We start from the raw sequence: 23,088 nt of genomic DNA, 5'->3' as shown, positions 1-23,088 counted from the left end.
ATCTTCCTGCGTCCGATCCAGTTCATCGTCTTCCCGCTCGTCTTCTCATCGCTCATTGTCGGTATCGCTGGCAACAACGACCTCAAGCAGCTCGGCCGCCTCTCGCTCAAGTCGTTCATCTACTTTGAAATCGTCACGACGCTGGCGCTCATTGTGGGCCTCCTCGCCGTCAACTGGGTCCAGCCCGGCAAGACGGGCATCACCAAGAAGGGCAACTACACGGGGTCGGCGTCGTCCACCTTTACATTCGCCCATTGGATCAACTACTTGACGCCCAAGACGTGGGGTGAGATGATGGGCGGCTCGGGCAGCTCGGAGCTCCTCCAAGTGCTCGTGGCCTCGATCCTCGTCGGTGTCGCCACCGCGCAGACCCACGGCCACCACAAGCAAGTGCTCCTCGAGCTTGCGACCGCCGTCATGGAGATGATGCTCAAGTTTGTCGACATTGTCATCTGGACCGCGCCGCTCGGTGTGTGCTTTGCGGTCGCCAACGCGATCGGTGCCAACGGTGTCGGTGCGCTCGCGGCCCTCGGCGCGCTTGTCGCGACCTTGTACGGCACGCTCGTGGTGTTTATCATTGTCATCTTCGGCCCGATCTTCTTTGTCTTCAAGATCAACCCGCTCGAGTTCATGGCCGCGATGCGCGAGCCGCTCGTGATTGCGTATACGACCGCGACGTCCGAAGCCGCGTTGCCCAAGGTGTTTGAGTGCCTCCTCCAGTTTGGTGTCTCGCCCCACATTTCGGCCTTTGTCGTGCCCTTTGGCTACTCGTTCAACCTCGACGGCTCGACCTTGTACCTCTCGCTCGCGGCAGTCTTTTGCGCGCAAGCCGCTGGCATTGAGAAAGGCGTCGGCGAGCAAATCACGATGGTCCTCATGCTCATGATCTCGTCGAAAGGCGTTGCCGGTGTCCGCTCGGCGAGTATCATTGTCCTCGCCTCGACCGTCGACCAGTTTAACATCCCGAGCTGGCCCGTCGCGCTCCTCCTTGGCGCCGATTGGCTCATGGACATGGCCCGTACGTTCACCAACGTCTTTGGCAACTGCCTCGCGTCGGTCGTCATGGCCAAGCTCGAGGGCGAGTTCCGCAAGGACGGCTGGGAGAAGGCGCTCGAGTCGGCCAACGAAGACTCGTATGTGGTCGAAGAAGTCAAGGTGCTCGAGGAAGGCCGGACGAGCGTCCAGCATTAAACCGGGTGTGGCAAGGTTGCCAATTGTAGAGTACAAAGTGATGTCGTGATACAAAATAAAACACAAGTGAATGGACGCAGATGGTATGCGCTTACGTTTGAAATATCGTGTTGTACGTTCCAGTGGTCGAGCAAGCGTGTCAGCAGGTCGGACACAAGAGTATGGTGTCAAGAGCCATCCTGAGAATGAAATAGCAATTGCAACAAATAGCAAATCTTAACCAGTGTCAACACCCGTCAGTCCATTGCGTGCTTACCCCCAACTCCATCTCGTTGCTCTACTAGTACTGTAGTGGTCGTCGCATTGTCAGGCGCTCATGAAGAGTATCGGGACCAAGAGTTGAATTTGAGCAGAGGCGGTTTGGTAGTATTTACCTGGAATGAACGCTGCTATCCAAAGGTTGTGGGTCCACCACGGGATGGATCTCTCCATATGACGCAACTCACGCCCAACGACCACGAGCTGGTGCCAACGCCCACGCATTCAGGCGCAGCACTACGTATGCGATAGCTTTATAAGAAAGATAACGCGGAACACGTTGATATATTTATTAACATATCCAAACGACGATACCGGTTTACACGCCACGTCTCCCGCTCGGCTATGCCTCTCGGCGGCCGGCTCATCGTAGCACCTTGGAATCGATAGTCCACCACCATATCCAGTTCAGTGTAAATTATATCTAAATAGACTCACTTCAACAACAAACGACGATACCGGACTACGTCGCAGAGGTCGTGTGCTGCAGTCAGGCGTCTGACGTGAATGTCATACGCCCGTCGTCGCCACCGAAACTACAAAAGGTCGTTTCTTCGTTTCGGTGCCGACGACGGGCTCAGGGTCATGCAACGCAGTCACACGATACGATTGATTCGCCCCAACTTTCCTAAAGTCAAGTCTCAAAACGAGATGAATGGACACTACGCTCGGACGCTGAGAACCATGACGTCACCAGCGCCGCGCATGTCAAGACGAGTCATCACCATTGCGCGCGACACGAATTTACTTTGAAACGACAAAAACACACAAGTGCACCAGGACCAACACCGTCGATTCGCACCACCTTTCTGCTTACATCCCGAGGTCCTAGCATAATCCAAGTGCAAGGACAGCAAGGTTTGTGTTCACGCAAAGCGGACCTGTCGTCAACACGCGTTGCTTGAACTTTGTGTGTTGTTGACGACAACGAACCTTGGGAGCATCGTGGTGCAGCACGTAATACGTCAGACTCATTTGGTACAAAGCTACCATCTCCGATCACGCACCACGTCCATGTCGCCCGCAGCACCGACGAAGCTTCTCAGAGATGACGCTTCGCACGTGTTGGACATGGGACTTGCGTGTCATTTTCAAATTGCAGTGGACCTTGCAGTTCCATTGCGCTTGTCCCACGATCTTGCCCACAATCCTAGGTGTACCGATATACTGTTATGACACGATTTCACATTTTTCAGCATTGGCCAATCGCATCAACAAACGTAAATAATGTTAGCACTGTCGTGGCACGACACGACCTCCGTCAACATCTCTTGGTGAGCTACCATATTTGGAAAGATATATGCATTTATAACGTAGATGTTGTATGTGTGACAAAGCTCATAAACAATTCAAGTCAAACATATGCAATCGAATGTCTCGATGCAAATCAGATGGAAAGACACGAATTCTGGACCGATCGGGCTTGATGCTTGCAGTTCCCAACCTGCAGCTTCGCCCCTAGCCGCCTCAGCACCAGCCATCCTCGCCCTCTCCGCTGCCTCTCACCAGCCCGCTACGATGCTCGCCGACCGCCCATCCCCCTTGCTTCCATCCTCATCATCCCTATCGGCCTTTCCACGCGATCAACGTGCGTACGACGAGGCGACGTGCGAGACGGCGATCGAGATTCGCCGGTCGTTCGCCTTCACCAAGTACTCGATCCAGGTCACGTGCCCGATCACGCAGCGCAGCTGGGTCGTCGAGAAGCGCTGCTCGTCGTTCTATGCCTTCCGCGATACGATCGAAGCCTTTTTGCTGGCATGTGGCAACGACGACGTCGCGATCCGCCGCCTCGCCACCACGCTGCTGCGTGGGTCGCTGCCGACCAAGCTCGTGCTCGACAAGTACGGCGCCTCCACGATGCGCAAGCGCAGCCACATTCTGAAAAAGTACCTCTGGCTCGCGCTTGACTGCCGGTCCGTGTGCTATCTGTACCCGGTCGCGGCACGGAGTGCCGCCCATGGCGCGCTCATGACGCTCCTCGACACCTTCCTTGACGTGCCCGTGAGCCTCCGCGACATTCGCTTCCAGCAAGCGACGAACGAGCAGATGCTGGATACATGTGCCATTTGCACCTACGAGTACCTGCGCGACGAGTTCGATGAGCTCGGCAAGGTCGTGCAGCTCCCGTGCGGCCACTGCTTCCACCGCGACTGCGTCAACGAGTGGTTGTACACGCACAACACGTGCCCCATGTGCAGACACATGACCGACAAGATCACGGGTCTCCACGCATAAACATGAATCACCAACTACTAGTCGTTAGGATATACTACTACACATCATAAGAACTACATCAATCGATAGAAACGAAAACGGACGATGCAACGTGGTGTTGATTGCGCTCCTCTTGCGAACTCTGTGAACTATTTCACTACCCTCAGTACACAAAAATATGTGACAGCTCCCACATGCGTGCAAGACCAGTACGACGCCGACAGCATGGTCCGCTCACACCCTGTAGGAACACATACGAACCACGAATGTACCACGGCCCCACGCGACCTTAACGATCCTCACGCGAGCACACCCACCACGTTCGACACACACATGGCTCGTGGAAGTACGTACAGTAGTCGAGGTTAGGGTTGCTTCCAACAACAACCTCCTTGCAGCACTGGCGTGATGGCCTAGACAAGTGGCGCGTACTTGCCATACTCGGCCGAGGCATGGGCGCGCGCGAGGCGGATGTAGCGAACCGTCACGATCAGCAAGATCAGGGAGAGGAGCACCAAGGCGACGGTTTCCATGGACCACGCAAATCGCATCGACGCGGCTTCTTCGTGCCACAGCGTCGACGCGTAGCTTTGGAGGCTCGGGCTCACACACGCGTGGCGAATGGCCTTTCCGACCGTCTAGAGGCATGCATCCATGGCACGCGTCCATCGAGGAGGGTTGACGTACAGCCTTGAAGTCCTGGAAGCGGCACTGCACTTGGAGTTCGCCGTTGGCCAAAACGACGTCTTTCGAGCACTGCGGGATGCTCACGGGCACGCGGTTCGGCGGCTAGACATGTATCGTAGTCAATAAGCACGACGAGGTCGTCGTACGTTGGTTGGCGAGAGCGTCTCGGCGCCTCGGATCTGCTGCGGTGAGGCCGCGACAAAGTAGGCTTGCACGAAGAAATCCTCTTGGGACGTACTCGCCGACTTGTTGGCGTCGGCGTGGACTTCAAACAAGAGCATACTACCGGGGTTGGGTTGGTTCAAGTTCCAGTCATTGGTCGCCCACTCCATCCTATACCATATTGGGGTCTAGTTCCAGACGCTCAAATGAACAACATCATCCACGAGGGAAATACCGGAGGAGGTTCTTGAGGTAGAGCAAGTTGATGTCGTGGCCGGCGTAAAACAAAAAATTCGACGCGACATCGTGGAGCAGGTGCGGGCCAGGACCTGGCGCGATCGGCACGGCGACGCGCGTGATGGCTTCTTCCATGCCCGCCACCAAGTGCACGAGGAGCGTGCTGCCAAAGTTCTCGGCGTTGAATTGGTTGGTCACGAGCTGCATGTGCGCCTACGTCCATTGAACATAAGACAATATGTCCACATCAGTATAGTTATGTACGTTGTGCACTTGGCCCAAGGCGACCATCTCGTCGAGCGTCTTGTTGGGCGGCAGCGGCATGTTGTTGAGACTCTGCAGCAGAAACCACTCGGAGAGGTACTGCGCCTCCGAGAACGCGTCGGACCACGGCTCGTAAAACTTGCCGCTCTAAGAACCATATTGTCAATAGGAGACTTTGTTGGCGTCCGGATTGTGGACACATTGTCCATACCCAGGTCGACGGCACAGTGAAGAGCGTGCAGGTCGTCGGCGGGCCGGCCAAGAGCGACCGTGCCGACGCCACCGCGCACACGTCGGGCTGGCAGCAGTCGACAATGTCGTTGAGTGCTTGGATCTCGGGCACCAAGTGGCGCACAATATTGTCTGCGGTCGCATTGCCAACAATCCCCTTGTACACTATGGGAGGCCATCGTCTCCGTAATATCAACTTGATACAACACACAAGAGCGTACGCGTCTGTGACGTGGCAGGACACGCGGCGGTCGGGTCTTGGCCTTGTTCGAAGAGGAGGCGGGATCCATTCGTGTCGGGCTTGACCGCGGCGCACGCCGATGGAAGGAATCCATCGAGGAACGCCTGCGCCGTGTCCTATGAATACGCCACAGCATGAGGTGTCGCAAGGTCGCGAAAGATGAGCCCATACAATGTCGCGCTCGTTGTCGTCGGCGTAGGCAAACGTGGCGTGGCACGTCGACGGCTGCGCCAGCGACGGGTACAAGTGGGCCCCAAAGTACTATGCACACGCCTGCCGTGAGCATCGCATCGCTGGAACCAATCGCATCCATCGCACCTCGCCCATCTTCTGAATCGCGTTGCGGCCATGTGCTGTGAGCTTGGGCGAGACGAGCTCGGACGCGTTCTGCGACGTGCCCCAGTCCTTGGCCGAGACGAGGAACGGGAAGGCGTTCTTGGAGTAGCGCTGCATGTTGGCGAGCGTCGGCGGGAGGCCGTCGGGGCCATACGGGCCACGCACGCCATGGCGCGAAACGACCGCGACCTGGCGCAGCGAGTCGCCCATGGCCGTCGAGGCGAGGAGCGCGATCGCGCTAAAAGCGTGCTGCATCGTGTTGTGTTCGTCGCGATCAGCTGCCACTCGTGATGCCTATCACTCAGCCGGGGGGTGGACAAAAAGCTTTTTATTAAAACACTTTTTAGGATATACAACAATCGAGTGTAAAGGGATGTATTAAAATGAATCGACTTCAAGATAGGGGGACCCATTAAAAAAGTCGGTTTCAACGACGTCGGGGACCTACAAAATCGGTCCATGGAGGCCAGTACGGCCATTCTCGCAGCCGCCTCCGACGACGAGACTCAAGGTGGCTCCAAGGTGGCGTGGTGGCAGAGAGACGACACAAGCTGTCTCGCATCGCATTTGCTCGTCGTGGTATTAGCCGCCTGGAGCGTGTGTCCGTGCACCTTCCGCTGTTGTCGGTGTTGGTTCGGACTTGTGGCCTCGTCGCAGGTGACGCTTCGCATGACAATGCGACCAAGCCACCTACTAGAACGCATGTCCTACGCGGCGAACGGTTGTGTGCCACGGTGGCGACGTGCCTGATGACATCAAAATGAATCGTCGTCGTTTGTGCATTCTCACACCAATACGAATCACGCCCGTGCCGGCAGAACTTATTCTGCAGTGCATGCGTACACGGGTGCGCCGTCACGTTCGGTTAACGTTACTCGACGAGGCCCTTCGTTCGCAAGCGGGCGTACTTAATACTAGTAGCACGGACAGCGCTCGCATCCCGACGTTGAAAGGGCCATCTCGGTCGAGAATTGCATCGCTCAACGGCAAAGACGTCGACATAACGCGGTGCATCTGATCCTGCGCTTCTGAGAAGAAGAAGAGGCCGGCGAGATTGGACGCGCAGGCTCCGAGATCGGTCGGTCGGCATGCTCGGAATCGCGCCAAACCTTCCAGCACCGCCTGGTCGAAGTTCGAAGCCTGAATCCAGACTTCGTACTTCAGAAATGAAATGGCCGCAAGCGTTTGTGACCGAGGTCTCTACGCCGGCGTAGCACGCTCCGAGGAAGCCCTCGCTCGCATCGGGCCGCCTCCATGTCTCTCGGTATCGATTGATGCCGTACATAGTTGCGTAGCGCTCGATACGACCGCACTCGGACCGTCGCCGTTTTTCACTTCGCCAGCAACCAGATAATGGCTGTTTTTGTATGACGTATAGTATGGTCAAAATTGAAAAATGGTCAAATCCATGCTGAGTCCGGGCCCGCGGCCGTATTCGAGAGGTCGGCCAATTGGACGCCTGTCCGGATCGGGCCACCGCGCGACTGGCCTCACGCCCGGCGTAGCGCGCCTCCGTGGCCACACTCTGCAACTTGCAACATGGCGACGACCGTGACCGTCAATTTTACCTGCGGCGGGCCCCGCGACAGCATCGTCGCCGACCTCGCCGAAGAAATCGCGTCCGTGCCTGTCATCTTCTTGTGCTCGCTGGCCGGGAGCATGCTACCCGTGCTCTCGTCGTACCTCGCCTGCCTCCGCAACAGCCGCAAGATCATGGAGTGCTTCAATGCACTCGGCTTTGGCGTCGTCGTCTCGACCGCGTTCATCCACATCATCCCGCCCGCGATGCGGAACCTCGACAGTCCATGCCTCGATTTGCCGTACAAGGGCCTTGCCATGGTCATCGTGCTTGCGACGATCTATATCATGCAGCTGCTCGAGACCGAGCTCGTCATTGCCATGTCGCGGCCGTCGCCGTCCGAGATGACGCTCTACGACGATCCGCCCGCGATGCTGGCCAAGGACGATCACTACGACGACGCCGAGTCGCCACTCGAGGTGCGCCGCATGACGCGCCTACCCGTGTCGACAACAGTGGCCCACGCCGTCTTGCGACAAAAGATCACGGCCGTCATCTTTGAAGTCGGTGTTGCGATTCACTCGGTGCTCATTGGCCTCGAACTCGGCGTGGCCGACGGCGACACGTTCCTAACTCTATGGATCGCGCTCTGCTGCCATCAGTTCTTTGAAGGCGTCGCGGTTGGCACGTCGTCCGTCTCGGCGTTCTCGGGCTTCAAAGCAGCGCTTCGCACGGCCTTTCTTTTTCGGTGACGACGCCTATCGGCATTGTGATTGGGATTCTCATCAGTGACGCGTACAGCCCGACCTCGACCACTGCCCTGTGGGTGTGCGGTGTCTTGGAGGCGATCGCCGGCGGCATCCTTGTCTACACGGGCCTCGTCGAGCTCGTGACGTACCAATATACGATCAACGCCGACTTTCATGCCAAGTCGACGCCGCGCCGCACGTCCATTTACGTGTGTTTTACATTGGCTCGGCCATCATGGCCGCGATCGGCTACCTCGTCTAAGTCGCTGTCTCTAATAACGTTACCTACTAGTACTACTTTACTTTATCAATCGTCCATCGTTGGTGCTCAAGTGCTACGTCTTCATGTACGCAATGTAGATGGTTCCGAACTCGACCACTCGGAGCGTGGTCGACAAAATACCATCGATATACACGTGTTGTGCTGCTACACGCGGGCAGCCACACGAGATGGGGCTACTCGTCAAGCTCTTCGACGTGGCAATCGCGCAAGGAGCGACTCTGGCTGCCGTGATCGATCATGGACGTGATCAGAGTGGAAGACACGATGGCGACAACTCGGCCTTCAAACGAGCCCCTGTTCGCTGCTGTAGTTGTGGCACAACCTCGCCAACGAAATGTATCCAATGCAAAACTTGAAACGATGCGCGATTTTGTTGTCTGCTCTACTATACGTGACCGGCGGCACGCGCCAGTTCGCTAAGGTCCTGGCCGGTCGGACCGCCGGACGATGCCTCGGCGAAGCCCATGTCGGGCAAGGAGACAATAAATGTATCAACGTTCGCCATCTCGGAGGCGACAAATGTGTCAAAGCGTACTTGTGTCTGCACGATTCACCATAAGAGTAGGAACGCGCTGCTATTTCACGTGCGAGTTTCGCAAGGGCGTAAACCTGTTTTCGTCTCTAGGATTTGAGCGTCCAAATGTAAGATGCTCTAGAATTGCGGACAAAACGTGATATTTTTTGAATTTTTGAAGATGACCTATGCGTCGACGAACCAACGCCCTGCGCTGCCACCACGCATATTGCACCACTACAGGAGCATGCTTATCGCGGTGTCGTGTCGACGTCTTGGCCATTGCATGTCCCTGCGTCCTCGGCTTCAATGAACCTCGGCCTGTCCGCGTCAAACATCTGTCACCGCCGCAATGCGTTCATGAGCGGACTAGCGACGTCGTCCCGATCGGTCTCGTTCCATCACAGCGGCAAATCCCATGTTGCGACTCCACGCGCGCGTTTGCCTCGCTACTGCCAAGGTGCCGTTGCCTTGCGCGCTCTCCACTGTCGCAAAATTGACGCTCGTACCGTACAATTCGTTGAAATTTTCACACATTTTGTAAAAACACGAGCTAACGAATCGACGAGGGGATGCTGAATCCAAGTGCACGCAGTTAATGATTGTCTTTGCTCGGCGCAGCGCGTATGCTGCAAGATCACTTCAACACTTACCTTGCCTCGCAGGTCCCACCACTCCTCCATCAACACCAACATGTCGAGTCCGCTGTCGTCCGCGTCGGCCTTTTCCTCTACCGCGCTCCTCGAGTGCGTTATCTGCGCCGAGACGAGCCGCTACGACAACGTCGAGGGCTTTGTCCAGTGCCGCGAATGCTCGAGCGCGTTCTGCATGCAATGCTACCAAACGTACTTGGTGACGAAAATCAACGATGGCCTCGTGCTGCCGTCGCACCTCGTGTGTCCCGGCGAAGCCTGCGGCGTCGCAGTCACGATGAACGACCTCGCGTTTCACGTGCCGCCCGAGACTCTCCGCAAGTTTCAAACGTTTTTTGCGAGCTCGGAGCACCGGGCGCGCGGTGGTCTCTTCTGCCCGCGCACCGACTGCGGCGCCCCGATTCCAGTTAACGCCAAGGACAGCCTCTTCTTCAAACGGCGTGTCGACTGCACTGTGTGCCACAAGCGGTCGTGCCTCCGATGCGGCGACGACTACCACCGCTTGCCCCGCGCCACGTGCAACGACAAGCTCTACAAAAAGTGGGTCAAGGCCACCAAGTCCCAGCAGTGCCCCAACTGCCGCTTCACGATCGAGAAGAACGGCGGCTGCAACCACGTCTCCTGCAGCCAATGCCACTACGAGTTTGATTGGGCGTCTGGTCGCCCGTGGTCCAAGCACGGCCAGCGCTCCGTGCTTGGCACCGTGGCCCACGGCGTTGTGGTGACGGGCGTCGTCGTCCTTGAAGTCGTCGTCTTGCTCGCCGTCGTCGGGCTCGGGCTGCCCTGCGTTGCCGGCTACCAGCTCGTGCGCGCGTGCAGAGGCCACCGCGAGTCCAAAGGCGTCTGGACCATGTATGTCGACTGCATCCGCGAGCTCGTCGCTGCCTTTCTCGGCCTCGACGACGACGAATAGTCACCGTATCGTTCTTTATCTAATAGACGCTGTGTCGCTTGTCGTTAACACCAAACGAGGTGGAGGTTTGTCGCGTAGGAAATGCGCAGTGCGGCGTCGTTCGGCGGCACACCGGAAGAGGATGACCCTGCGTGCCTTGGCAGCGAGTGTGCCGTGTCTGGCTACACCTGCCCGTTGCCTGGCCGCAAGCCGTAGTCGCAGCGGTCGCGGAACTTCGGAAAACCGTTACAGATTGCCAATCTGGGTGCAGGTGGCGCCACGTCATCGCGTGACAGACCGTGGCCGAGATCGCCCAGGTTCGTTTGGGTCCAGGTTGTGCTTGCCTGGTCTGCAATCCGGGCGGGTCGTTGTGAGTACTACTGCAATATACTTGAAGCGCGTTCTGACAAGAGAGCTCGTAACGCGTCTTCCTTGAAGCTACTTGCCTTGGGTGTGTCGCCAGACAACGCCGAGGCGGCACTTGGTCTGTCTACGGCGCTTCGACGAGCGGCCAAGCGTCGTGTTAGGATCATTGTGGCAGCGTCGCATGGAATCGTCGAGCGTCTGGGCCATGTACGCTCACGGTTTGTGCTGGCAGTAAACACGACACGTCAGTGTTGCTGTCGCACGCCACCTCTTTGTTTCATGTACCATTTTGCATTCGATACCAGTAGTAAGTAGCTGTAGCTAAGAACAAGCGACGAAGCGTCGGTCTACGAAGGCCCTGGACTTCGACATCCAGGTTCCGTTGACGCGACGGCACTCACTCGTGGTCTGATGATCCTCGTCGTAACGTTCATCGCGGCCCTTCGTATGCATCGACCGCCCTTCGCCACCGTTCAGCGCCCGTTCGACACGCCCGCCCTGTCGATGCGGCGCCCATGTCGCCATCTCGTCGAAGGACTAGGATGGCGGCGTCGATGGATCGTCGCGAGTTACTGCATCGCTTGTCCCACGCCGCGTCGTTCACTGGCCAGTACATGACATTTGGTGTGTCACTGGCCGCCAAATATGTGGTGTGTCACTGGCCGCCAAATATGTGCAAGATGGTATGAAGGCGAGATACCGATCCCTCACGGCACACACAAGGTACCATGTAGTCCAGCGCAAGTCGCATGGGTGCTCGACGGCTGATACAGGACGCGGGTGCAGCTGGGCACCGATGCTGGCCGTGGCTCTGTGCGATCCTTTTGTCCAATCATACGGTTTAGCGCAGGTGGAATAAAAACGGACGGCTCCGAGCGCTCGGTAACGGCCAATCCGTTGCTCGCCCATCATAACGCGACCCAATCAGCGATCGCTGACGCAGCAGGTTCAATCGCACATGTCGCACCGATGGGCACCGTGTCTTTGGCCAAATCCCGTGTTTTTGAGACCGAGAAATTGCGGGCCTTGCACCAGACTTCATTTGCCCGTGCAACGAGACCGTTGTCACTCGACTGAACACATTATACGCAGTATGGGCACCACGCCACTTTTGATTTGCGACTCGCCCGCACCAACCACCCGCCCCTCCCTCCAACCAACGATGCCCGTCACAACGATCGCTGCCCACCAAGTCCGCATCAAGGCGCCGCATGCGGTCACGATTGGAAGCTCGTCTTCGACAAGCTCGTCGCGCAGCAGCAGCAGCGGCTCCAGCGACGGCCGACGACGCAACACCATTGTCGACGAGGCCATGCACCACCTTCTCCAAGACCTCAAGGAGGTCGACTTTGCGGCCGAGCCCGAACGCGCCACCGAAGCCCTCGACACATTCCGCCACCACCTCGAGACGATGCGCAAGATGCGAGCGCGGCGGCACTCAACCTCGTCGGACACGACCGCCCGATCGCGCCCATACGTCGACCTGAGTCGCACGAGCTGCTAAGCAAAGCACGCTCGTACACACCATATCATCGATCGATAGAAGAGCCGATGGACCATCGACTCGCGCCGATTCCAACAAACTAGTACGCCCCGCTTCATATTTAATCAGACACCATTTTGCTTTCGCTTTTTCAACCCTTCGTTTTGAGTTTGCACTTGCAACGCCGACATTGCACTGTATCATGCAGACGGGCCGAGACAGAGAGGTGCCACCGAGGCCGCGCCGACCTCGCGGCTTCGCTTCTTCCGTCTCACGGAGAAAGGCTCACGGAGATATTCCTGCCGCGTTCGGTGGCTCACATAAACAGCGAATGAATGATATACGAGCTACTTGTTGAACCAAGTGGCCTTCGAAGCATCAGACGCACGGATACTTTGCTTGCCCGCCCATCACGACAACGCGCCTCGAACACGACGCGTCAAGCGCCGACCACAGCACCAGACATCGAATGGAAGTCGAGCAAGCCAAAGACCTACGTCGGTGACGCCTCGTCTAGTGCTCCACGGGCGACAAGGCAAGGTCGAGAACCTCAGTGTCAGATCACATTGTACTTCCGAGCTCTTGACAACTCTGGTGGGTATCCGGATTCGAAGGCTGGCATTGGGTGGGTTTTGTACCGTAGGCATGTTCTTTTAACCGACACGACGGCGCGTCGGCGCCGAGCACGCAGGTGGATCCCACCGACGTCACCCCAAGTGCGTGACGTTCTTCCTTGAACTAGAAAACCTCTCCTTGAAGTACGACACGACTTGGAGCAAAAAACTATTGCTGTTCGTAGTTCAAGATGCTCGGACGAACAAACGGGGATGGGAAGAATACTCTTCCGGTCCTCGCTTTCATCTGATGCCACGTTGCGGCATCAACGCTATAGGAGCTGCAGGTATAGACGTAGAGGTCCTAGTAGCGATTCACTGTCGTCTTGCGAGCACTCCCGAATTGGCGGGCCGCCTTGCCGTTCTTTCCGAGCCTTCATCCGGAGACCGTACTATGGCGCTTGTTACCGACATTTTTGCCGACTTGATACTTTTGGAATTTTCACCTGGTGAATTTCTTTCTGCTCATGTCGAAGCCAAGTGGTCTCACCGCTGCGAGCAGATCGCATAGAAAAATCAAGGAATCAATCATATTGCTTGAAAATCGTGGTCCATGACAGTCGTGCGCTTGCTCGCAACCACATGCGACTCGTGCTGCGGTTTTTGCCATGTATGCAAAGCAGGCACAAGGAAGCTTCGTTTGAAAGCAGAATATGGCGACGGTCCAATTAAACGCCCACGCGTGATAGCGATTCGAGAAAATGGGCTTGGAAGTTTTCAGCATTTTTGATTCATCGCCAGAAATCGATCAATTAGCGCTTGCTAAGGTGATCGAATGCGAAAGCCGGTCGCTGCTTGGCTACCCTGACACCGGCCGGTTGCACGGAACATTCAGATTCAACATTATTTTCCAAAAAAATGAGACCAGTCGATTCGCCATACAATATTGTTCACTACTCAATTGGCACTCCAGAACCGTCACAAACATGCTAACATGGGCTTTTCATTTGACAGTCCTCGTCGCAAAGCTCTCTCAGTGGCGCCGAGTACGGTAACATCTAGCGTCTCTTTGAGTCGCGCGTTGTATATCACAAGAGGCGGCTTCTCGTGATCGAAAATATCTCTGCCAATGCAAAGGCACCGCCATGCGTGTGGAGCCACGCTGCTCTGCGGCCCTGCTTCTTCTTGCTTCTCCGTCTTCTCTCTGGACAGAGCGTCAAGCCTCGAACGACAGGCCATGCCGTACCGTGGTCTGGGCTTTATAACCGACAAATCTTGCCATTTGGCGCAGCAAAGATCGCAATACCCAGTCGGTCATGTGGATCTCGGACGACGAAGCGGGCGTCGTCGCGCGCTACAATGCCATGGCGCATCTCGACGCCACGTGCTTGATCTGCCTCGAGGTGCCCCGGGCCACGCGTGCCAACGACGCCGCCGACGACGTGCGTGTGCGCCGGTGCGACGACTGCGACGCTCTCTTTTGCGGCGGCTGCTACCGCCTGTACGTGACGCACAAGATTGTCAATGGCCAGGTCGCGCCGCACCAGCTCGTGTGCCCCGGGCCATGCCGACGGCCGATCTCGCGCATCGCGCTCGCGCAGGTCGTGTCGGCGAGCCTCGTCCAAAAGTACGTGCTCTTCCTCGAAGCGTACGAGCACCGGCAGCGCGGCCATCGCTTCTGCCCACGACCCCAGTGCGGCCAGCTGCTTCCGTCGCCGAAGGCGCGCCAGAAGAAGACCAAGCGCCGCGTCGAATGCAACCGCTGCCGCCATGCGTCGTGCCGCGACTGCGGCGGCGCGTATCACCGGTGGCCGCAGTGCGACCGCGCGTACCAGTCGTGGTGCCACGCGCACGCGGCGCAGCGCTGCCCACTGTGCTCGGCCACGATCGAGAAGCATGGCGGCTGCAACCACATGACGTGCACGCACTGCTACTACCAGTTTTGCTGGCGCTGTCATTCCAAGTGGGACGACCACAACACGGCGCTGTGTTGGCCGCTCGCGTACCTCCGCTCGAAACACAAGCTGTTTGGCCCGATCGCGCCGGTCCGGTTGGTGACCAAGGCGGTCGTTGGCACCGTCGGCGCCGGCGTCGCCGTCGTTGCGGGCGCCGTTGCCGTGGGTGTCGCCGCCGCCGCGTTGCCGCCGCTTGCCGTGTACTATGGCGTTCGCGCCCTTCGTCACCACTAGTCGGAACTACGTGTGACGAGTGTGTACCCTTGTATCCTAAAAAGCATTCTGTTGTATTAACACCTTCCTCGCGCCGAGTAAGCTTGCAACGCATGATGGAGCGATACCGCTGAGCTCGGCTTTGTAAAGAGCTGGTATCGAGGCATTTCGACCATCTAGGATGCGCTCGTTGTTCAGGTCGTCGTGGGACATGCCACGCAGAGAAGGGCAGGGACGAGTGCATAATAGCATCGTTATGGGGGTGCCAACGAGAAAGAACACACATGGAGCGCCACCGACTGGACTCGAACCCTCCGCTTTCTGCTCTTGCGCAGAAGCGTACCGTCTGGATTGAGAGTGGTCGATTGGATGTCGATTGGATATCATGACAGACAACACCATCCATGTTACAAAGTCGATGTGTAGGCGCCGATGCAGCGCTGCGTCGTAGCCGGCGTGGGTGGAAACCCGGCTGTATCGAAGTTGAAGTGAGCCCTTTCGGGCCAGGGCCGGGAGGCGACGGGACTTGGTGGAGGCAGGGCGACCGCGCCCGCGGGGCGAAAGCACAGGAGGGCCAGTGCCGTATCTTGATAGCTGATTCAACCCGCAAGGGTTGAATTATCACGTATGAAGAAGCGAGCTTGAAAGATCTCTCTGCTTCTCTATCTTTTACTTTGATGAAGTCTATCGATCCGAATCGTTGAAAATACGGTGCTCAATGGCAAGTCTTTTACGGTCGACACGTCGTACCTCTGCGAGAAGGTTGACAACTCGCAAGCTTGCACGAGACGGGAAGATCTCTTTTTCTGCCTCCTGATTGGCTCTTGCCGAGATTCACTTGGAACTATACCGGCAATGTCGCATCGTGCCGTCGCAGACAACTCATGCAGTACCATGCGAGAGCAGCATGTACACGATGAGTTGTCATGATCGTACTACAGTACCGCGAGATGCGTCACAAAAGGCGCTAACAGTGGGGTTCAACGTCCCAACTTCAGTAGTACACACACGTGCGCACGTCCACATCGACTACAACTCGAGTCGCCACACTTGAACGAGCTTACGTGCACGATTCAATAGCCAGTGCGCATTTTTCGCGCCTTCATTCGACGGCACCACCTGTTGGTGTCGAGCAATTTTATACCGTTACCCAGATTTGTTGTTGTAAATCAAGTTGCCAATCAGATTGGCGGTTCCATTGCACATGTCACTTCCGATTGTGGACGCATCCTGCCCAGCTGCATCCTGCCTCTCACTTTCAAACACGAGCCGAACGCCGCGCTACGAATCTCTCCACGCAATGATCTCTCCTTGCGATCCCACCATGATGCAGGTACACCAAGGACTTCTTGTTGGCTATTTGAAGATTGAGAATGCTCACTCGCATCGATCTAGACAACCTCGGCGTCGTGCCTACTAGCTTCGGAGAACCATGACATCGATCACGGTGTTGCGCAACTCGGCGAGCCGCTGACAGCCCCATGCAAAATTTGCCTCCACGACCGACCTCTCGAGCGTGCTTACCAATGCCCGCACTGCGACGCCCATTTCTGCTACGACTGCTTCCATTTGTACTTGACAAACAAGATTGAGAACGGCGACATCGCGCCGCACCAACTCGTGTGTCCAGGCGATTGCCGGCAACCAGTGCCGCGCCACGTTCTCGCACGAGTCGTGTCAGCGAGCCATCTCCAAAAGTACGTTCGCTTTCTCGAAGCGTACGAGCTCCGTCAGCGCGGTCATCGGTACTGCCCGCGGCCGCAGTGCGGCCAGCTGCTGCCGACGTCAACCTCCCACAAGACCAAGCCCAAGCGCCGCATCGACTGCCCGAGTTGCCTCCAGTCGTCGTGTCGCGACTGCGGCGGCGACTACCACCGGTGGTCGCGCTGTGACCACGCGTACACGGTGTGGTGCGAGAAGAACGGCGCGCAACGCTGCCCATGGTGCTCGACCATGATTGAAAAGGTCGACGGCTGTAGCAGCATGGAGTGCGCGTATTGTCGCTTTGAGTTTTGCTGGCGGTGTCGCGTGGACCTGGACGACCATAACACCGCGCTGTGCTCGCTGCGCGCGATTGCACGCTCCGAGCACCGGTACTTTGGTCCAGTGGCGCCCGTCCGCTTTGTGACCAAGACAGTCGCCGGTGTCGTGACTGCGGGCGCCACCATTGTTGTGATCGCCGTCGCGGCGCCACCTCTCGCTATCCTTTACGCCGGCTGCCAGATCTGTTATGGCCACGGCATCCCGATCTTTGGAACATGAAAAGCGTTCCGTCTCTCTTTATATTCTAATGTTAGAAATGTAGTCGATCCGAGATCCCGTCTCGAGCAAACAGTTCTGCCAACGCTTTCTCTTTTGCAGATGCCAGCGTCAGTATCTTTTTGACCTGTCGTGGGGATACTACCAGTAGAAGCGCCAGAGGGAATCCCGTGTCGTTTAACGCTCCTTTGAGAAACACAAGTACACCGACTGAGCCCATTCAAACCATCCTCGCGACGCAATTGCCCTGGTGCCTCATTGTGGGTGTTGGTGCAAGGCAGAGTTGCTTCGACACTTGAAATATCCAGCCTGCACAATAATATCATGGGCATGGCATTACGCAGCACTTGCAAGCGCAGCGAGAAAGCTGCATATTTTTGTCGTCCAGAGAGACCCGATGCGTAGACAGAAGGCTCGATAGTTATGTTGTATCTAGACTTGGCGCCCGTAGCCCGCCATGCCGCTTCTAAATCGCTAGCAGAATTCGAGTCGCACGTTACTTGACGAAGTTCCAAGGTATCATCTGGATGACAAGCTGAGGAAACTACGGCGCAGACGATAGAACAAACAATTGCAGGTTGCAAGAAAATTGCACACTAGAGTACCATAGCTTTCGGTGCATTAAGCGACGATATACTGTACTAGTAATAAGTGTACTAGATAGATAGATAGATAGATAGATAGATAGATAGATAGATAGATAGATAGATAGATAGATAGATAGATAGATAGATAGATAGATAGATAGATAGATAGATAGATAGATTATATTTCACTCGCGTTCATCAACGCTGTTAGCAACTTCATCGGAAGCACCTTGCGCGTCTCGCTCGTGCATGCTGCTTGTAGATGCGCTGACTTGACTGAGTGGCGATGATTCAGGTTCAAGGAGACACTCGATTATGCCGTCGCTCACGTCAGGCACGGCTCCATGGCGCATATCAAATGGTATGGCATCGCCGGTACGTCTCGGGTGCGGGTGCCGATGCAGTTCCTCGGTGACAGCGTCGGTCGAGTCGCCACGACAGAAAGTTTGGACACCCTCGTAGACCACTATCGGTGGCACCACAACAACCGCGACGGCAGCTACAACGGCGCCTGCTGCGACGGCAACGCCGACACCAATGACACCCGCAACCGTCTTGGTCACGAATCGAACAGGCGCGATCGGACCAAAGGCCCAGTGCGTCGAGCGCACGCATGCGACCGGCAGACACAGCGTGTGGTTGTGGTCGGCCCACTTGACGCGGCAGCGCCAGCAGAAATCGTAGTGACAATATGTGCACTTGATGTGGCTGCAACCACCGTCCTTTTCAATCGTCGTCGAGCAGCATGGGCAGCGTTGCGCGCCGTGCGTCTCGCACCACACCCGGTACGCGTGATCACAGCGTGACCACCGGTGGTAGTCGCCGCCGCAGTCGCGACACGACGACTGCTGGCAACTCGGGCAGTCGACGCGGCGCTTGGTTTTCGTCTTGTGGGAGGTTGACGTTGGCAGTGGCTGGCCGCACTGTGGTCGCGGGCAGTATCGATGACCGCGTTGACGGAGCTCGTACGCAGTGAGGAACCGAATGTACGTTTGGAGACAGCTCGGTGACACAAACTGGGCGAGGACGGCCCGTGGAATCGTTTGCCGGCATGAACCGGGGCACACGAGCTGGTGCGGCGCGACGTCGCCATCGGCGATCTTGTGCGTCAAGTAGGAGCCAAAGCAGTTGCTGCAGCAGTTGGTATCACAGCGTCGGCAGCGGTGGGCGCGCTCGGCGGATCGGTCTTCGAGGCAGATGACACACATAGCAACCACGGGCAGAGTGAGAAGATGGTCAATTTCACCGTCGACTTCGTTTTCTGAGTCATCAGGAGGGTACGTTGTCTAGGAGGAATGCTTGCGTAAGCACAAGGATAGCGATGGAAAATAGACGATGTACACGAATAGGACGGCGACACGGAGGAGGAACCATCGGTTTGATGACGAAGTCGAGAGTGGATGTGGGGCCTTGGTGGCGGAATGGACACTGAGACAAAAGAACCCTTTTTGCCGCACCAGAGTGATGGACGACCATCATTCACACTTGATATGCAACTGAATTGACAGCCATACGACACTGCTGAGTTGTCGGCGCGGCACTCCTGTATAAATTGATTTTATTCCAGTTGACATTCATTTATACAGTCCTAGTAGTCGGTCTACGGCTGGTACATTGTGCCAAGTAGGGTCGTTGAGAGCTGTCCGGTCGTCTTCTTGTTGACGCTTGCGAAGCTCGAGTGGTATAAGTAAGGTGAAATGGCGGCGTACTTGTTGATTTACCGCCATGCATCGCTTGCCACCGACATGGTGGACACCAACACGGCTGTTGCCACCACGTTCGTAAGCGCTTAGTTGGGTTTGACTTGAGGAACACCGGTTCTAGCTTGGGTTAAATGCAACCTCGTCTTCCGTTATAAAGTATCCAGTGTCGTTGGAAAAGCAACAGCTACGAGAGAAGTCGACGTCTTCACCAAAGACGCCGTATACATTACCAGCACTGTCAGCGTTTCTATCCAACCATCCTCTCCGCATTTACATCGTCTTGTGGAGCGCTGTGGAGACCGCGGGTGCCATCGACGACATTTCCTTGCCTTCTCCCGCGGCCACCTCGTCCGCGGATCGCGCTCCTGCCTCCGCCTGCCTAAATCAAGTTTCTCAACCGAGTACACACAACGAAGAAAGTCCGACAATTCTATTTAGCACAGTTTCATCTATTGTAATAGAGGACCCAATTCAACAACAACATTTCCTTGCCATTATCAACGTTGCCGTTCCGCAGGAGCAGCATTCGCAGCGCGCTGCTCCGACGTTGTTGGGGCACTCGGGCGAGAGAAATAGCGCGCACGGTGGTAGGCGTCAAAAATTGGCTCGACGACGACGGCAATACTAAAGACAAAAGCTCCGGCGAAAAAACCGACGCCAGCGGCAAATGTACCAAACACAAGTTTGGTCACGAACCGAACCGGTGCGATTGGGCCATAGAGCCAATGCTCGGAGCGCATGCACATTCGAGGCCAGCAGAGCGCGAGTTGATGGTCGTCCATCTGGATGCCGCAGTACCAGCAAAACTCATTGTAGCAGTACGCGCACTCGACGCGGTGACAGCCGTCGATCTTTTCAAGCACCATCGTGCACAAGGGGCAGCGCTGCACGTCGTGGGCGTCGCACCACGCCCGAAACTCGACGTCGCAATCTGGCCGCTCATGGTACACGCCGCCGCAGTCGAGGCACGACGACTGCTGGCAGCTTTCGCAGTCGAGGCGCCGACTGTTTTTATTGTGCGCGGTTCGTGCAGGGAGCACGTGGCCGCACTCGGGCCGCGGGCAAAACCAGTACCCGGTCTGGCGCTGCTTGTAGGCAAGAGCGAGTCGGTCGTACGTTTCAAAGAGACTCGTCGAGACGACGACGAGAAGCACGAGCCGTGGAATCGGTTGCCGGCAATGGCCGGGGCACACGAGTTGGTGTGGCGCGACGTCGCCGTCTTGAATCTTGTGCGTCACGTAATCGCGGAAGCAGTCTTCGCAGCAGTTGGTATCGCACTGACGGCAGTGCCGGGCATGTTTGGTCGGTCGTTCTTCAAGGCAGATGGCGCATGGTGCGGTTGCTCGTAATACGTGTCGGTAGTAGTTCATTGTACGTCGCTGTTCTATATGAATCCATGGCCGTTTGGTGAGAACACCTCTGGTCCACAGAAGAATATAGATTACGTCAATTGGTCAAAATGACAAAAAGGAGTTATGAATGGTCACGGGTGATGCGCGGCCTACCGGTATCGCTTGGATTGGAAAATGAAGGCACGAGCCAATCTTGACCCCCAAAGAACACTCTTTGCACGTCCTTGCGACTTCTTGTCCACGGCGAGGCTGTTGCCGACCTTGGTGTTCTACTAAAACCATACTGAAAGGAGGTTGTTTTCAGGTTGTTGGTGTAGACCAACCCAGAAGCAAAATGCAATGTACAGAAAGGGCTCCAGGTGTGTAGAAGCCACCGTCCGCACTCCGTAGTGAGGGGTGTAATGCAAAGTGAGTGGAGTGCTGGTGGCTTCGGTGTTCACACGTATCTTTCACCGCCCTGGTTTGGTGGCTTCTTCTAAGCCACCCGTTGCTTGGATCCGGGCCGAAGCCGCCAAGCTCACGCTTACGTGATGGGTCGATCACGCTTATGTGATCGCTGCAATATGCGCCCGGCACATATTGTAGGTCTGTCGGATTCATCCTATGAGCCCGACTATAGTATCCACTTGGACACTAATATATCCAGCCTTGGATGCGGGTGCTTTCACCCACATCACATGTCTTTGTGATAGCTGCACATCCTTAATGATGCGCTTCACGGCTGACCTCATGCCTGACATCCTGTCCGACATCATGTCAACCTCATGGAGTGGTTTCCTCAAACCTCTTCCAGTATTGCCACAATATTGGCCAACATAACACTCCTTGTTAGTTGTCTTAGTCTCCTAGACTATATTGTACACTAGTTCCCTTGAACTATGGACTGCATGTAATATGCAATACCAACACTCCCACAAAGCACTCCCATGTGGTTGTGTTGTAGCTCGAGCAGATGGTTACGCCAGCACTGATTGGCTCATGTAACATCTGCCTTGTGTGTTTTACCAAGGCCATAAATTCCGCGTCCGCTGCGCACTAGTCTTGTTTGCCGCTCTAGAAACCTCGGCAAGTGGCTGCAGAGTTGCGACTGGCAAGCATCATTCGCTGGGCTCATTCTACGATCAGGTCAGAATGATGATCTGTCCATCACGCCAACTTGAAGAATCCGGCTTGGACCATGTGCTTAGCACATGGCTCTAAAAGTTCCATAGCACATACGACGAAGAAGGCGATGACAGTTTAGGTCCTGCGCCAGATCTCGTGGTACGCTACAGTACGTGGAATTCGTCGTCGGCGTCGAGGTCATCGAGCGTCTTCAGTGTCGTCCTCTGTCATTCATAGGCGCCAAGGTCGTCAACACCTTGACAATCTGGTATGTCGATTTGAGTGATCTACACTGCAGATCACTTAGATCGACATACATACCTACATCCAGATGTTTTCAAGAGACATCCAACGGCGCGTCCAAAATAGTCGACGGTTGATTTTCTACCACATCGAGCGTCCACCGTTGGCAGCTGTCTCAGTCTTCCCGCGTGACCGCGATGGACGGTGTGTACCCTTGCAAAGGAACAAAGATTCGTACACATGCATCCAGTATTCAAGTCGTTTATGAGATCTAATCTAGGCGCCGACGAGAAGAACCGCCACCACCATGGTGAGACCCGAGAGGAGGGTCGTGGATGCTGCGTTTGTGGGAAGCACGCACCCCAGCACTGCCTGGAACGCCTTGATCGAGTTATTCGAGTTTGCAATCAAGCAGTTGGGCATCTGGGCCTGGACAGCGATCAAGTTGGCGGCGCACGTCGGGATCTCGCACGCAGTTTTGGTGCCTTTTTGTTCGAGGTAGAGACTCTTGACCATCGCCGCAGATGTGATGCTCGAGCAGTTGGTCCACGGAGGCGAACTCAAGAGACCGGCGAGCAGCTTCATATCGCTGCTCGTGCAGGCAGCGCCGCTCATCGTCGGCGTTTTCATGCTAGTGCACAGCTCACTGACCAGTGCGAGCATCGACGCATTGGCGCTGTATTCATCGCAGCGAGGGAGCGTGGTCGAGTAGCTCGTCAAGTCGGCGCTGCACGGCGACTGACACGCCCCATAGTACGTAGAGGTGTCGGCAAGCAACGTCTTGTACTGGGTCGACCCCGCGGGCACGCCGACCTGGGTGGTGCAGGCGGCCGAC

General features: G+C 56.3%; 10 protein-coding genes across 10 annotated transcripts; 7 read left to right on the top strand and 3 right to left on the bottom strand.

The window, feature by feature from the left end:
- On the top strand, nt 1-1,299 carry SPRG_13653 (hypothetical protein). Its single transcript, XM_012353104.1, has one exon. It carries the CDS (start codon nt 292-294, stop codon nt 1,189-1,191), a length of 900 nt encoding a protein of 299 aa, XP_012208494.1. The 5' UTR covers nt 1-291; the 3' UTR covers nt 1,192-1,299.
- A 1,668-nt stretch (nt 1,300-2,967) lies between these two features.
- On the top strand, nt 2,968-3,756 carry SPRG_13652 (hypothetical protein; the record flags this gene model as incomplete). Its single annotated transcript, XM_012353103.1, has 1 exon — nt 2,968-3,756. One exon carries the CDS (start codon nt 2,968-2,970, stop codon nt 3,685-3,687), a length of 720 nt encoding a protein of 239 aa, XP_012208493.1. The 3' UTR covers nt 3,688-3,756.
- Nucleotides 3,757-4,068: 312 nt separating this feature from the next.
- On the bottom strand, nt 4,069-6,079 carry SPRG_21323 (hypothetical protein; the record flags this gene model as incomplete). The annotated part of the gene is made up of 9 exons (XM_012353106.1): nt 4,069-4,304; nt 4,354-4,455; nt 4,500-4,686; nt 4,751-4,965; nt 5,017-5,163; nt 5,228-5,412; nt 5,469-5,604; nt 5,660-5,749; nt 5,807-6,079. The coding sequence occupies 9 exons, from the start codon at nt 6,077-6,079 to the stop codon at nt 4,080-4,082; spliced, it is 1,560 nt and encodes a 519-aa protein (XP_012208496.1). The 3' UTR covers nt 4,069-4,079.
- A 1,279-nt stretch (nt 6,080-7,358) lies between these two features.
- SPRG_13649 (hypothetical protein) lies at nt 7,359-9,021 on the top strand (the record flags this gene model as incomplete). Its single annotated transcript, XM_012353102.1, has 3 exons — nt 7,359-8,091; nt 8,145-8,301; nt 9,001-9,021. Exons 1-3 carry the CDS (start codon nt 7,364-7,366, stop codon nt 9,019-9,021), a joined length of 906 nt encoding a protein of 301 aa, XP_012208492.1. The 5' UTR covers nt 7,359-7,363.
- A 561-nt stretch (nt 9,022-9,582) lies between these two features.
- On the top strand, nt 9,583-10,455 carry SPRG_13648 (hypothetical protein; the record flags this gene model as incomplete). Its single annotated transcript, XM_012353101.1, has 1 exon — nt 9,583-10,455. The coding sequence occupies one exon, from the start codon at nt 9,583-9,585 to the stop codon at nt 10,453-10,455; it is 873 nt and encodes a 290-aa protein (XP_012208491.1).
- A 1,507-nt stretch (nt 10,456-11,962) lies between these two features.
- On the top strand, nt 11,963-12,304 carry SPRG_13647 (hypothetical protein; the record flags this gene model as incomplete). The annotated part of the gene is made up of 1 exon (XM_012353100.1): nt 11,963-12,304. One exon carries the CDS (start codon nt 11,963-11,965, stop codon nt 12,302-12,304), a length of 342 nt encoding a protein of 113 aa, XP_012208490.1.
- A 1,849-nt stretch (nt 12,305-14,153) lies between these two features.
- On the top strand, nt 14,154-15,090 carry SPRG_13646 (hypothetical protein; the record flags this gene model as incomplete). Its single annotated transcript, XM_012353099.1, has 1 exon — nt 14,154-15,090. The coding sequence occupies one exon, from the start codon at nt 14,154-14,156 to the stop codon at nt 15,024-15,026; it is 873 nt and encodes a 290-aa protein (XP_012208489.1). The 3' UTR covers nt 15,027-15,090.
- A 1,239-nt stretch (nt 15,091-16,329) lies between these two features.
- SPRG_13645 (hypothetical protein) lies at nt 16,330-17,267 on the top strand (the record flags this gene model as incomplete). The annotated part of the gene is made up of 2 exons (XM_012353098.1): nt 16,330-16,338; nt 16,401-17,267. The coding sequence occupies 2 exons, from the start codon at nt 16,330-16,332 to the stop codon at nt 17,265-17,267; spliced, it is 876 nt and encodes a 291-aa protein (XP_012208488.1).
- Nucleotides 17,268-18,317: 1,050 nt separating this feature from the next.
- On the bottom strand, nt 18,318-20,924 carry SPRG_13644 (hypothetical protein; the record flags this gene model as incomplete). Its single annotated transcript, XM_012353097.1, has 3 exons — nt 18,318-18,350; nt 18,403-19,037; nt 20,228-20,924. The coding sequence occupies 3 exons, from the start codon at nt 20,922-20,924 to the stop codon at nt 18,318-18,320; spliced, it is 1,365 nt and encodes a 454-aa protein (XP_012208487.1).
- Nucleotides 20,925-22,529: 1,605 nt separating this feature from the next.
- On the bottom strand, nt 22,530-22,868 carry SPRG_13643 (hypothetical protein; the record flags this gene model as incomplete). Its single annotated transcript, XM_012353096.1, has 1 exon — nt 22,530-22,868. One exon carries the CDS (start codon nt 22,866-22,868, stop codon nt 22,530-22,532), a length of 339 nt encoding a protein of 112 aa, XP_012208486.1.
- Between the last annotated feature and the right edge of the window lie 220 nt (nt 22,869-23,088).

The sequence above is a fragment of the Saprolegnia parasitica genome (genome assembly GCF_000151545.1).
Source record: "Saprolegnia parasitica CBS 223.65 unplaced genomic scaffold supercont2.114, whole genome shotgun sequence".
Taxonomy (NCBI): Eukaryota; Oomycota; class Saprolegniomycetes; order Saprolegniales; family Saprolegniaceae; genus Saprolegnia; species Saprolegnia parasitica.
This window is presented reverse-complemented; position numbering and strand designations above follow the sequence as displayed.